The 12,549-nt window shown below is 41.2% G+C and overlaps 1 protein-coding gene across 2 annotated transcripts in view; it reads left to right on the top strand.

Moving 5' to 3' along the window:
- Nucleotides 1-858: 858 nt before the first annotated feature.
- The window catches only part of LOC103177160 (F-BAR and double SH3 domains protein 2), a 137,843-nt gene continuing 126,152 nt past the window's right edge, over nucleotides 859-12,549 (top strand). Inside the window, exons 1-2 of one of the 2 annotated variants that reach the window (XM_042333902.1) lie at nucleotides 859-959; nucleotides 2,227-2,324. In XM_042333902.1, coding sequence (XP_042189836.1) covers nucleotides 939-959; nucleotides 2,227-2,324 — 119 coding nt within the window. In that variant the 5' untranslated portion in view covers nucleotides 859-938. Of the gene's footprint in view, nucleotides 960-2,226; nucleotides 2,325-12,549 lie in introns of those variants that run through there. The other variant, XM_042333903.1, reaches the window with a different exon arrangement.

Raw genomic sequence — 12,549 nt, forward strand, 5'->3', positions numbered from 1 at the left:
GTGTGTGTGTTTTTTTTTCTTTTGGTTTGTCAGAGAGAGGGTATATTTTTTTTCACAGAGAGAGAGAGAGAGAGAGAAAGATAAGAGAGAAAGAGGAGAGAGAGAGAGAGGGGGTTACGGTCGCTCGGCTTTCGTGAGAGAGAGAGAGAGAGAGAGGGGGAGAGCGTCGGCGGTGAAGCGGAGGAGATATCATGGCGGTGCCGGAGTGAAGCCGAGTCAGAAAAACACTCACAAAAAAAATCTCTCCCCTCCCTCCCTCCCTCCTTCCTTCCCTCCCTCCTTCCCTCAGCTCCTCTCTCTCTCTCTCTCCTCTCCTCTCTGTGTCTCTTTCTCACTCTCTCTCTCCTCTCTCTCTCTCTCTGTCACCTCCAACCGTCTCTCTCGACAACAAAAACAAACGCGGCGTCTCCCTCCCTCTCTCCCCCTCTCCCTCCTCTCCCGGGGCTGCCCCCATCTCTCTCTCTCTCCCTCCCTCCCTGTCCCTCTCATCCCATCTCTCAACGACCTCTCTCTCTCTCTCTTTTCCCCCACTCCCTCCCTCTCTCCCCCTCTCCCTCCTCTCCTCTCCCGGGGCTGCCCCCATCTCTCTCTCTCTCTCTCTCCCTGCCTCCTTCCCTCCCTCCCTCCCTCCCTGTCCCTCTCATCCCATCTCTCAACGACCTCTCTTTCTCTCTCTCTCTTTTCCCCCACTCCCTCCCTCTCTCTCTCTCCTCTCTCCCCCCCCCACCACCACCATCACTTCGCTTCAGAAGCTCCCTCTCTCCCTCCCTCCCTCCCTCTCTCCCTCCTACCTTCCCTCCTCTCTCTCTCTCCCGTCCTCCATTTAGTCCCCCCCCCCTCCTCCCTCCCTTCCTCCTCCTCTCCCTCCCTCCCTCCCTCTCTCCTCTACACACACACACACACACGTCCGGATTTATGATTCCCGTCGGATTTTCGACATGCAGCCTCCTCCGAGAAAGGTGAGTGGCAAAGATAAAAAGAGGGGCACACATGGTGATGGTGGGGGGGTGGGGAGAGAAGAAGGTGGGGAGGAAAGAGGGGAAGGTGGGGGTGGGTGGGTGGGAGGGGGGGAAGAAAGAGAGGAAGAGGGTCAAGAGAAGACTGTGCCAGTGTTGGGTCTCTTGTCTGTCTGTCTGTCTGTCTGTGTCTTGTTTTGATTTGGCTGCTGTGAAGAAATGTCGAACCAGTGAAGGAAAGAGTGGGGGGAGGAGGGAGAGAGAGAGAGAGAGAGAGAGGGGGGGTGTGGGGGGTGGGGGGGGGGGGTTAAGGTTGTGTGTGTGTGTGTGTGAGGGGGACACTCCCCCCAGTGCTTAGATATGAAATGCAAACATCAAGCAGTGTTATTTTTCTCTCTCTCCTGCTGCTGCTAAAGATTTTTTTTTGTGGGGGGGGGGGGGTTGTGGTCTGTTTGCTTTGTGGAGAGCGATTGGTTTCTGTCGGTAAATCTGCTGTAAGTCGTACCGTGTGTGTGTCTGGTGTGGGGGTTGAGGGTGTGGGGGGGGGGGGGGGGTTGGGGGGTGTGGGGGGTTGGAAGGTAAATCTGGAGATTTCAGGACTGAAATCTGTTTGCAAACCCTCGTCGACCCCTGAGACGTTTTGCTACCGAGAGAGAGAGAGAGAGAGAGAGATGGTGGTGTGACTGTATTTTTTTAAAAAAAGTTTTACTCTTTATTCTGAAACGCATTCACTGATTTTACGTGAAATGTTCTCATCTCCTCTCCTCCCCCCCTCCTCTCTCTCCATTCGAGTGTAGCAGAACTAACAGTCAAAATGTATGTGGACTGAAATAATGGAAACCTCTGGATGTTAAGGAAGGTGTGTTATGGAAGGTGGGAAGATTGCAGACCCTTCTTTTTTTAAAAAAAAAGTTGACTTTTTAAATCCTCATAAGATGCAGAATCCCTTGAGATTGTTCCAATGACCTTCAAATGCAGCTCCCGATGAAATATTTCATGTTTGTTGACGTACTTCGAGAACTCCTTATATTTCCTTTTACAAAAATGAGTGTCTTTTTCGCCCAGGGGGTTGGTTTAAAAATGTACATTTGGTTATACAGTAATTGTAAGGTCAATACTGTACCTCCTGGTGTAAGTTTATGTTTCCACTCAGAACTATCCAATGTAAAATGTGTTTGTCTGTGCCTTAGGAATAGTTGTTTGATCTGGTTATCTTCTTATGTAAAAACAAAATGCAGGTCTTGGTGGCATTGTTTTGTTTTATTTCCAGGTAAAAATTACTCAAGAACTGAAAAACATCCATGCTGAGCAAATGACTAAACTTCAGACGAAGCATCAGGGGGAATGTGACTTACTGGAGGATATGAGGTAAGATGCCAACATTTATTTTTCTCATTTGGTTGCTAACGCTGTTGGATCAAGCACGAAAATTGCAGGACTGTGGGAGTGTTGAGGAATTTCCTCCTTGTGTTGGCTGAACTGTCTGTATCCAGTGCTGCAGATGTGAGGAACTGAATGCTCTTGAAATATGTTTTCCTCATTATTAAATATACAGTCAAACCTGTTAAAACAACAACCTCTCTTCAGCAACCACCCGATGTCAACAATCACCGTGGAAAATCCGGACCAATTTCCCATGATAAACCACCTCTCTTCAGCAACCACCTATCTAACACAACCAATGGCCACTTTATTTTAGCCCTGTTGATAGACAGACCACCCTTTTTATTGGCCAGTTCTAAGTTAATTTACGTTACTTACCGTACTGCATTATCAATTTCCGTGGGCCCAAGTGTATATTCCTGCTAGACGCCCAGGTGGGGAAGGATTTAGTGTGGTTCAAGAGAATTGCAAATGAGAAAAAGTGGACTGTCAGAAATGGAGGAACGATTTTGCAGAGATGCTTTTGTTTGTGTAAAGTTAGCCAGGATATCCTTCTTTGTAATATTATTATGTATTTGAAGTTGGCATCAGTTAATTAGTGCAGTAAATTCATGTTATTTATTAAAACCACATGTTTAATTTATGGGTTTGAATGTGCACTGTATTTTTCTATACACTCAGAAATTCTACACACACCAACAAACCCTTTCTCAGAGGGCATCCTTACATAAAGGCCACTTTGGTCTATTCCCCTGAGTGGCTGCTGAAAACAGGTTTGGCTGTACTTATGATCCGTAGTGTTCTGCTCAAATAACCCAGATTATTCTTGGAAAGTTAACCTCCCTTTCTTGTTAACAATGGAAAAAGTAGCAAGGACGTACTCATTGCAGAATCCAGTGCATTACTTAACATATTGTTTGCATTAACACGAGCTAAGGAGTTTTGATTGAATTCCAGCTAATTATTTACCATAATCTAATTTTTGGGGGTCAGCCAGGTGTCTTGACACATGCAGAAACCCATCACCATGCTTAAGAATTCCAAACTGAGAATTCCATGGATTCCCACCTACACATGGAAATTCCAGAGATAGATAGTCATGAGATCGACATGCGACAAGCCTGGATGTGAGCCCTCATTAGGTGATTGGTAGGTACCAGGAACTCACTACGAGCTTCCGGGTGGGTAGCAACACATCTCGGCATCTGTAATCTTATTCTTATGTACAGATGTATCTACTGTCTGGTGTACCTACAAATACACAGCCACTACACACTATCCTATGCAAGTGTAAATCCTGTGAAGCATTTTGAGATATTTTGTGCCAAAATGTATAAAATAATCACCATCAAGTGTAGTGACTGTTTTTGTAGCTGTTCACACCAGTAAGATCCCACAAAAAGCCATAAAGTGAACGACCAATGAATGTGGAGGATTGTTTGTTGGCCAGGAGAAACTGCTTTTTCATTTTGGATAATGTCATACGATCTTTAAACTCTACCTGAAAATAGGACCTCAGTTTAATGATCACTGTCAGTCCAGCAGGTTTTAGAAAGTATTCTGAGGTTGAGAACATCATGCTTTCTGAGAGCTATTTGAGACTTTCCAGCTTTTAACCCCGCAAGAATCCAAATCAACACCTCTAAGAGGTATTACATTGGTTTTCCTATGACTTCACAAGTATCATCGTTAACATAGAGTTTCCCTGACAACTTCTATTGGCAGACACATGCTTATTTTATAAAATCCGCAAGCCTAGGTATTGCATGGCCATATTATTATAATACGCCCCGAACGGCGGCTACGATTTTAAGGCTTTAGATCCATGATTTGTTTCCAGCACAGCCTGGTTGACTTTCCATGTGTGGGGGGGAAAGGTTGAGTTGTCAGATTGCTATTGGCTTCGCTATGTGCAGGAAATGCCGCTAATATCACTTTCTACACAATGTTGGGTTACAATACAATTTACATTTATATGGAGCTTTTCGCAACAGGAGGACATCTCAAAGCCCTTAAATGCGGAGGAAGCGCAGGCATAACATTGAAAAAAGTAATGGCAGCCTGACAACCTGGAAATTGGACAATTTTTAGCATGGGATGCTGGCATTCATGCATGCAATAATAATAATCCTTGCATTTGATATAGTGCCTTATCACATGATGGAGATGTCTCAAAACATTTCGCAGGATACACTAAAGTGATGTCAATGATGGTCTAACGATTCGAAGGTTGGCCATTTTTCCATACTTTGTAATAGTGCAGGATGGAGAGATTGGACTGACATGGTTGTGTTATAATAGGGTTGTCCTGTACATCTGTTTGACAATTATATCAAAACCAGCCAGAGCTTGATACAAACACAGATCATCACTCAGATCTCAAACACAGAAATCCACAATTGAAAACTTGTGTTTGTATATTAAGTATCTCCAGGGTTTGAACTCTTCACACCTATAAAATCGTTGATCGTTGACCAAGAAACATTTTGTCTTTTTCACATTCTTGACTAACTACATAGGGCATCATTGACTGTCCTTTTTGCCTATATTTTTAACCCATTGTTAAACCTTTAATTCCAAATCCATGGCTAACATTTGCAGTCATTATTTACTGTAGAATAAATTTTGGTGCTTGACCTTGAAGGGCTTATCGTGCTCATCTTGAGTTTCAATGAACTACAGTGATACTGTAGTGAATACAAAGCATAAACAAATAAGATAAATGCTGCAACATTGATCTAGTCCTCTGATTCTTTTATGGGCAGTAGAATTTATACAAATAGTTCAGTCACCTTTTTGAATATTACTTGCACTTAATTTTTTATTTACGCAAGTTGTGTACTACATATTTACTGTTGTTTGATACTAATAGCAAGTTGAAATTTTGCATACAAATACAGTCATTACACTTTACAATAATATCCTGTGAAGCGCTTTGAGATACCTCAACGATGTGTTAAGGCACTTTATCAAATGCTATTTTTGTATCAAAAAGATGACTAGTGTCTCCCTCTAGTCCAGTGGCAGTTCAGCAAAAATATATTGTGGGTGAGTGCTTCGTTAACCATTATAGGTTCTTGATGTACATATTTAGTTTGCACTTGTAAAGTTACTTTCTTGCGGGGTAACAACTCAAAAGCAGTTTACAAAGATGATGTGGATCACTGAACAGAGTGGAAAGAAGTTGGATTTTAAGGATGATGACCAAAGTCACAGTCAAAGAGATGGGTTTTTGAAGGAATGGATAAAAGATGCAAGAACATGTGCGTTTAAAATAAATTCCCAAAGTAGGATTATAGTGACTTGTCTCTGATGTTGAAGGACCAGAATGGAGTTGGAGGAAATTGCAGATGGTAGGGTAAGCATAATTTATGAGCATAAAAGTCAGTTTGACAATCTTGAATTTGATTCATCGAGAAGTTTTGTTTCTTGATTGTAATTGTTTGTCATCCATCTATGGAGATGAATTTAAAAATATTGCTTGTACTATTTAAATTGAAATCTCCTGTAAATATAAATGGTATTGGACTGTAAAGTAACTAGCTGTTTGTTTCAAGACGCATGTTTCGTACATATCATTGGATCGATCAAGAATGCCAGATTACAAACCATTTTATTGACCAGGAAATGGTTTATTCCACGGATATTACAGTGAAGCCTTTAGTTTAGAGCATAAAAGATAACTGGAAATGAGTTGGAGAGCTATGAAACACTCAAGTCTTTGGTTGATGTCATAAGTTAAATCAAGTTCAAGGAGTTTGCAAACGTTTCAATCCAAAGAATACAGTACTCCATTGAGTCCACTCTCAATCATCTTTTATATTCTAAAGTATACATTTTCTATTCTCCTTTGGTGAGCATTGAAATGGTCAACAGTCAGAAACTTTCCCTCATGAGTGCATGTATGACCACTGATTCTTTTTTCTGTACAGCTTTTAATCGCAGATGTTTGTTTGCTTTGTAATCTACAAGATTTACACTAGAGTAATAATAATAATCCTTGCATTTGATATAGCACCTTATATCTCTGAGATGTCTCAAAGCACTTCACAGAATATATTTGAAGTGAATTGACTATCTTGTGGACGAAACGCGGCAGCCAATTGCACACAGGATGGTCCCACAAACAGTCGTGTATTATTAGAGTGGTCAACTGACAGTTCATATTGAAGAATAAAACTCTGTTCTTGAATCTTAATGAAAATGGATGAAATGTACTCCATGCGTGCAATTTGCAATTTACTTGTAGAACTGCAGAGTTCATGTAATCAATTATCACAGTGGAGTATCACAAGTAAACAAGATATGAATTTCTTAGCAGAATATTCACATTCACCTTGAATAAATAATGACAAATTGTGATGAAACCAAGTGACTCAAATGATAACTTTTAACATTTGGATTACATATTTAAATTCTGACTGACCCACACAAATTACACACAAGTCAAGTAAAAAATATCCCATCATGTAAAAGAATTGAGGGCGCGGAGGGAAAAAATTGCGTTTGTCTTGTGTATGTTCTCCAGGTATTTGGCAGAATTCTTAATACACCTTACTTCATGCTTTGGGTGATAGGAGAAAATAGACAATATATTCAATACATAAATATAATAATAATCCTTGCATTTGATATAGTGCTTTTCACATCTTCGAGACGTCTCAAAGCGCTTCACAGAATATGCTCTAAAGTGAATTGACTGTATATTTGATGAAATGTACTCCATGCGTGCAATTTGCAATTGTAGAACACTATATATGAATCATTGTGTTTGCTTTCCTAGTGTTTGATACAACGCCTTATCACATCGTCGCGTCGTCTCAAGGCACTTCAGAGGATTTTACTGTGAATGTAGTGACTATATTTGTACAGCAGCCACTTTGAGCATAGCAATATCCCTCGAAACAGCCATGAAGTAAATGACCAATTTTACTTGGGGGATTGTTGGCCAGGACTCTGGGAGAAGCTCTCTTCTCTTTTCGAGTTCTGTCATAGTATTCAGAACATCCACCTGAAGGCAGGTGGGACCTTGATTTAACATCTCAATTAATCAATTGGCTGCCGCGTTCGCCCACAAATATACTGTCAACTCACTTTACAGTATATTCTGTGAAGCGCTTTGGGACGTCCTCCCGACGTGAAAAGTGCTATATCAAATGCAAGGATTATTATTATTATTATCTCATCTGAAGCTCGGCACCTCCAGCAATGCAACACACTCTAAGCACTGCATTGAGTGTCATCCTTTTATTATTATTATTATTTATCCTAGACTGTGAGTTAAAAGTCCCGTTATGGAACTTGAACTCAGAACCTTCTGACTCGAAGAGACGACTGTGCTAACAACTGAGCCAGGCTGACACTAGTTTACGGTTAAGAGATATGGTAGAGTTTAAAAAATTAGAGACAGAAAAGACCAGAGGAAACGATAAAGTGGCAGTGAGAGAAGGGCTAAGTGACACAGCAGTGACAGTTCAAGTCCTCACGGAACATTTTTTTAGTTTGCGCTGAAGCCAATTTGTATTTTGCGTGATATCCAATTATTCAAACTAGAACGTCCCAGTTAGTGTGGATAATCAGTTCAACTCTGTATTTCTAGATGTGTATTAGATTTGTAATGTTAGTCTTGCATGTTGGTTTTATGAATTCTAATTTATTGAAATAATACATTGCTGTTCATAATTTATTATAATAATACACCTTTCCATTAGATTTAGTGGTTAAAACATTGAAGCTTTTCAAAACAAATAGCCAACGTCAATGTCGTGGCTGGTTGCAGGCAACACTGAAACCAATTTGCACACAGCAAGGTCCCACAAACCTCCATGCAGCGACTGACCAATTTATGTAGAGGATTGTTAGCCAGGATCCTGAGTGATGTGAAGCAATGGGGAATAAACTAAATATTATAAACTATTAGAATAAACTATTCTAAAGGATAGAGGGATTAAGGGATATGGGGATAGGGCGGGTAAATGGAATCAGTTTAGAAGATCAGCCACAATCTTATTAATGGCGGGGCAGGCTCAAGGGGCCAAATGGCCTACTCGTGCTCCTACATCTTATGGTTTCATGGTCTAACCAGTTTGCAAGTGAATTTGTTGAACCCTGAGATGTTAGAAGGTCCTTTGGCTTATTTGATCTAAATATCCTGGAAAACCAACCTACTGTTGGTTTCTTAAATGAATAAAATAATAAAAAAAACTCTTACATTGATATAACGCCTTTAATGTCAGGAAGATGTCTGAAAGTGCTTCATAGCAATATATATTCGTTAGCTGAACCTGGCAGCCAACATGCATACAGCAATGTCTCCCAACTAGCCATGAAATGAATGACAAATTTTATTTGGGGGATTACTGGCCAGGACATAGGAAGAAACTCCCTTCCAGTGTCCTGGCCTCAGTTCCTATTTGAACTATTTATTTCTCTTCCCATAAAAATGCTTCCTGAATATGTGCACTACAACAATAATAGTTGCATTTAATTTAATTTCTTAAATCAAAAGTTCTGAAAGCATTTCATATACAATTAGTTAATTTGTGGAATAATGGCTGTTAGTTGTGCCAGCGCTTCACACTAGTGAGTTACTAGTTAAAAAAGGTTACTTGTAAAAAAGGGTGATAGAAAACTAACTTGTCCAAGTTGTAATTTCTACGCTTGATCAGAGTTCAGCTGAAATTCTTGATAATTCAGGCTAAATCGATCACAATAAAGCCAGTTTGATTGAAGTGTAGAGTCCTGTAGCATATTGGTTAGAACACTCGTGCTTTAACCAATACACTTTACAATCATGCAAATTCTGCATGATTTTAAATTTTGGGATTAAGGTCTTAGGACAAAAATGGTGGAAAATGTTGAGCTGTAAATATTTGACCATTCATAAATTCGTAGACCATTCACTTAAGTCAGTAAGAAGTTGTTACGAAGATGAGCAAGCACTGGTATGTTTCTCAAAAGGTTGAATTAAAAGTCAAAACAAGGTTTTATCTTTGTATAATTTATTCGTATGGCTACATTTGAAATATGTGAAGTTTTGGATGGTTTGGGTCCAATTTGTGCATTGAGTTAATGGCCTATGTGCAAGTGTTGTGTGTCGGACAGATTGACGGATGGGCAGATGGATACACTTACCCTTAATGTAATTAGTCAATGTAAAGGATTCCAAAAGTGGGAGAGAAGAACAGTCAGTGAATGCATTATTCATTTCTTCCCCCGCCCCCCCACTCCCCCCCGCACCCTCACCATCGTAGAAAATCATTTGAAATGGACTCCCATCAAAAGTAGGTGATGTTTTGGCCAATTGAATCCTTTAAAACCCACCGTAGAAGCTACCTCTTCAATTGTGCCTTTGACTACCTTTCCCCCCATGCCATCTCCCTCCACCTTAGTTCTCTAACCCCCACCAACCTGTGTGAAGTACTTTGACGTCCTCCCAACATAAAAGGCACTAAATTAATATACATTATTGTCGAGAAAGGATCCGTGTAAGTATTTTTAAAGTCATATGGGCATGTGTAATTAAATGCAACGTGGAATATTGTGATTCCAATAATAATCCTTGCGTTTCATGTAGCGCCTTTCATATCAGAAGGACACCTCAATGTGCTTCACGGGATATAGTGCTACTGTGAGCGCTACCAACTAAGAGTGCTACCACCTCTATGATCTGCTAACCCCTTATCAAACTGTCTGCTCCCTTCACTCAGCCTGCTCCATGTCCCTCGCCTGGCCACCCCACGATCGGCGGTCAGGCCTTCAGCCTCTCTTACCCCACCCTTTGGAACTCCATCCCACAGTCCCTATGCCTCACTCCTTCCCTTGCCTCCTTTAAGGCACATCTAAACACAACTCATTCAACCGCACTTTCGGCTACCCTCCGTGCCCTCCACTCCTCCTGATCCCAACCCCCAGCTCAGGTCCAAATCCCTGACTGTCCAGTACCTTGTGACATCCTCCTGATGTGAAAGGTACTGTGTAAATGTATTATTGTATTGTAAAACAGACTGCCCACGAATCTTGCTGAAACTAGAGAAATGCCCTCTACAGAATGCAGCTGAGCAAGTCTGAGTAATCTACATTGCAATTTTAGAAAGCGACCTTCCTTGTTTTGCTTCTTGTCCGGAAAAAAATTCCGAGCCTCATCTTTCTGTGGTTTAATAATTAAACTGAATAAAAATGTTAATCAAAGTCGAGTCAATGGACTTGAACTTGTCATGTGGGATTAATAATACTTGCATTTGATATAGCACCTTTTAGGTGGGGGGACATCGACTGCATTTTCAACCACTACGCTTTCCCTCAATCCCTCTGTCCTGCCCCCCCCTTCCCCTCTTTAAGGTCGCTACTGAAGACATTCCTCCTCGATCTTTACTTGCTTCTTAGCAGTCATTACCCCCTCTGCGGTTGCATGAAGGGCGCTATATAAATGCATGTTGTTGTTGTCAGTGAACATAGCAACCAATTTATGCATAACAGTGTCCCTTAAATAACCATGAAGCGAGAGACCAATTTTGTCTGGAGTATTGTTTTGCCAGGAGAAACTCCCTCCTCGCCACGATGGAACGAAACGCACCAATTTTGGAATGTCAGCCTTGATACCATGCGAGTGCGACTCTCAATATTTTGACTCATAGGTGAGAGTGTTACCAACAGAGAGTGCCCTTGATTGTTCTTTTTTTTAAAAAAAAGGCAAATATTTGAAGTAGAAGTGTCTGAAAGGGCTTGGTTACCAATTACATTGATAGCACTATCAAAGAGCTGACAATTTGCATTCATATATTTATAGAGCAGCACTCGTTGCGCTTCTCAGTGGCGGAGCCTGACCCCGAGCCGGGGAGGAGGTGACTGTAAGCACAGTCAAAGAGGAAGGTCTTCAGTTGTGATAATAATAATCCTTGCATTTAACATAGTGCCTTATCACGTCATTGAGATGTCTCTAAGCACTTCAGAGAATATACTGTAAAGTGAATTGACAGTATATTTTGTGGGAGAAACGCAGTAGCCAATCGCACACAGCAGTGTCCCACAAACAGTTATGGATTGAGTGACCAAATTATTGTTTTTTTAAAAAGATTATTACCCCTGAAAAAAGCACCAATACCTCCACCAATCGACTAACGACTGGGTTCCCACTTGGATAAACAGATGTGTGTGGAGAATGTGATTCAGAAAATGTGATCTAAAAGGGAGGGAGGGGGCAAGGTGGAGGGATTGAGGGAAAGAGTTTCCAAAGCTTTGGGGCGTAGTGGATGAAACCGCAGCTGCCAATGGTAGAGCGGAATGGACAAGGGACGAGCAGGAGGCCAGAGCCAGCTGAGCGAAGGCAGCATGTTGTGGATTGAAGAGAAAGCAAGTCGGAAAGGTAGGGATTTGTAGACAAGTGAAATCAATCCGTTCTGTGATAAGGAGTCAGTGAAGTCTGCTGAGGACTGTGATGGGGTACAGAGGTTAGTGTGGGTGAGGTGGGCAATATAACGGAGGTGGAGGAAAGCGGTTTTGGTTAGGGATTGAACTTGAGTCTGATTGAATGAATCTGATATGGACACGATGGGTGGAATGGCTTTCTTTGCTGATAAATTCCATTCTCTGAATGTTTTTTTTCCTTGCACAAAGCTTTTGAGTGCTTTTAACTGATACTAGTTGAAAAATCAAAGACAATGCATCGTTGTGATATTTTAAGATTGTTCAGTTGCATTGTGATTTTTGGGGGACCTGCCAAGTATCTGCCTCGTACAGAAACAAGCTTAAAACTATTCAACCCAGACTGGAAGTTCCACATACGTATTCCACCTACACCTGGAAATTTTCCCATTCTGAAATGGAATGTGCACTCTCCAGTAATGCTTACGTAAGTCTAGAGAGACACCACCCTGCGTGAAGGTCACTACATAAATACAAGTTGTTGTAGAAATAGTAGTATTTGGTGCAGTTTGGCAAGAGCAAAAGCTTGGGGAACCCAGAGTGTGAGTTGGGGTACTGCTGGAGTCTAACCAGCTAAAATGGCCTATTATAATAATAATAATAATCCTTGCATTTAATATAGCGCTTTTCATGTCTTCTCGATGTCTCAAAGCGCTTCACAGAATACCATTGAAAGCATTGAGATTTGAAGTTTGCAAGGATGCAATGCACCTTGCATTCAAAGCTGTTACCATAGTTGACAGGTAGAATCATTATTTAAATTTGAATGAATGAGGTCATTTAAAAG

The sequence above is a fragment of the Callorhinchus milii genome, unplaced genomic scaffold, assembly GCF_018977255.1.
Source record: "Callorhinchus milii isolate IMCB2004 unplaced genomic scaffold, IMCB_Cmil_1.0 Scaffold4, whole genome shotgun sequence".
Lineage (NCBI taxonomy): Eukaryota > Metazoa > Chordata > Chondrichthyes > Chimaeriformes > Callorhinchidae > Callorhinchus > Callorhinchus milii.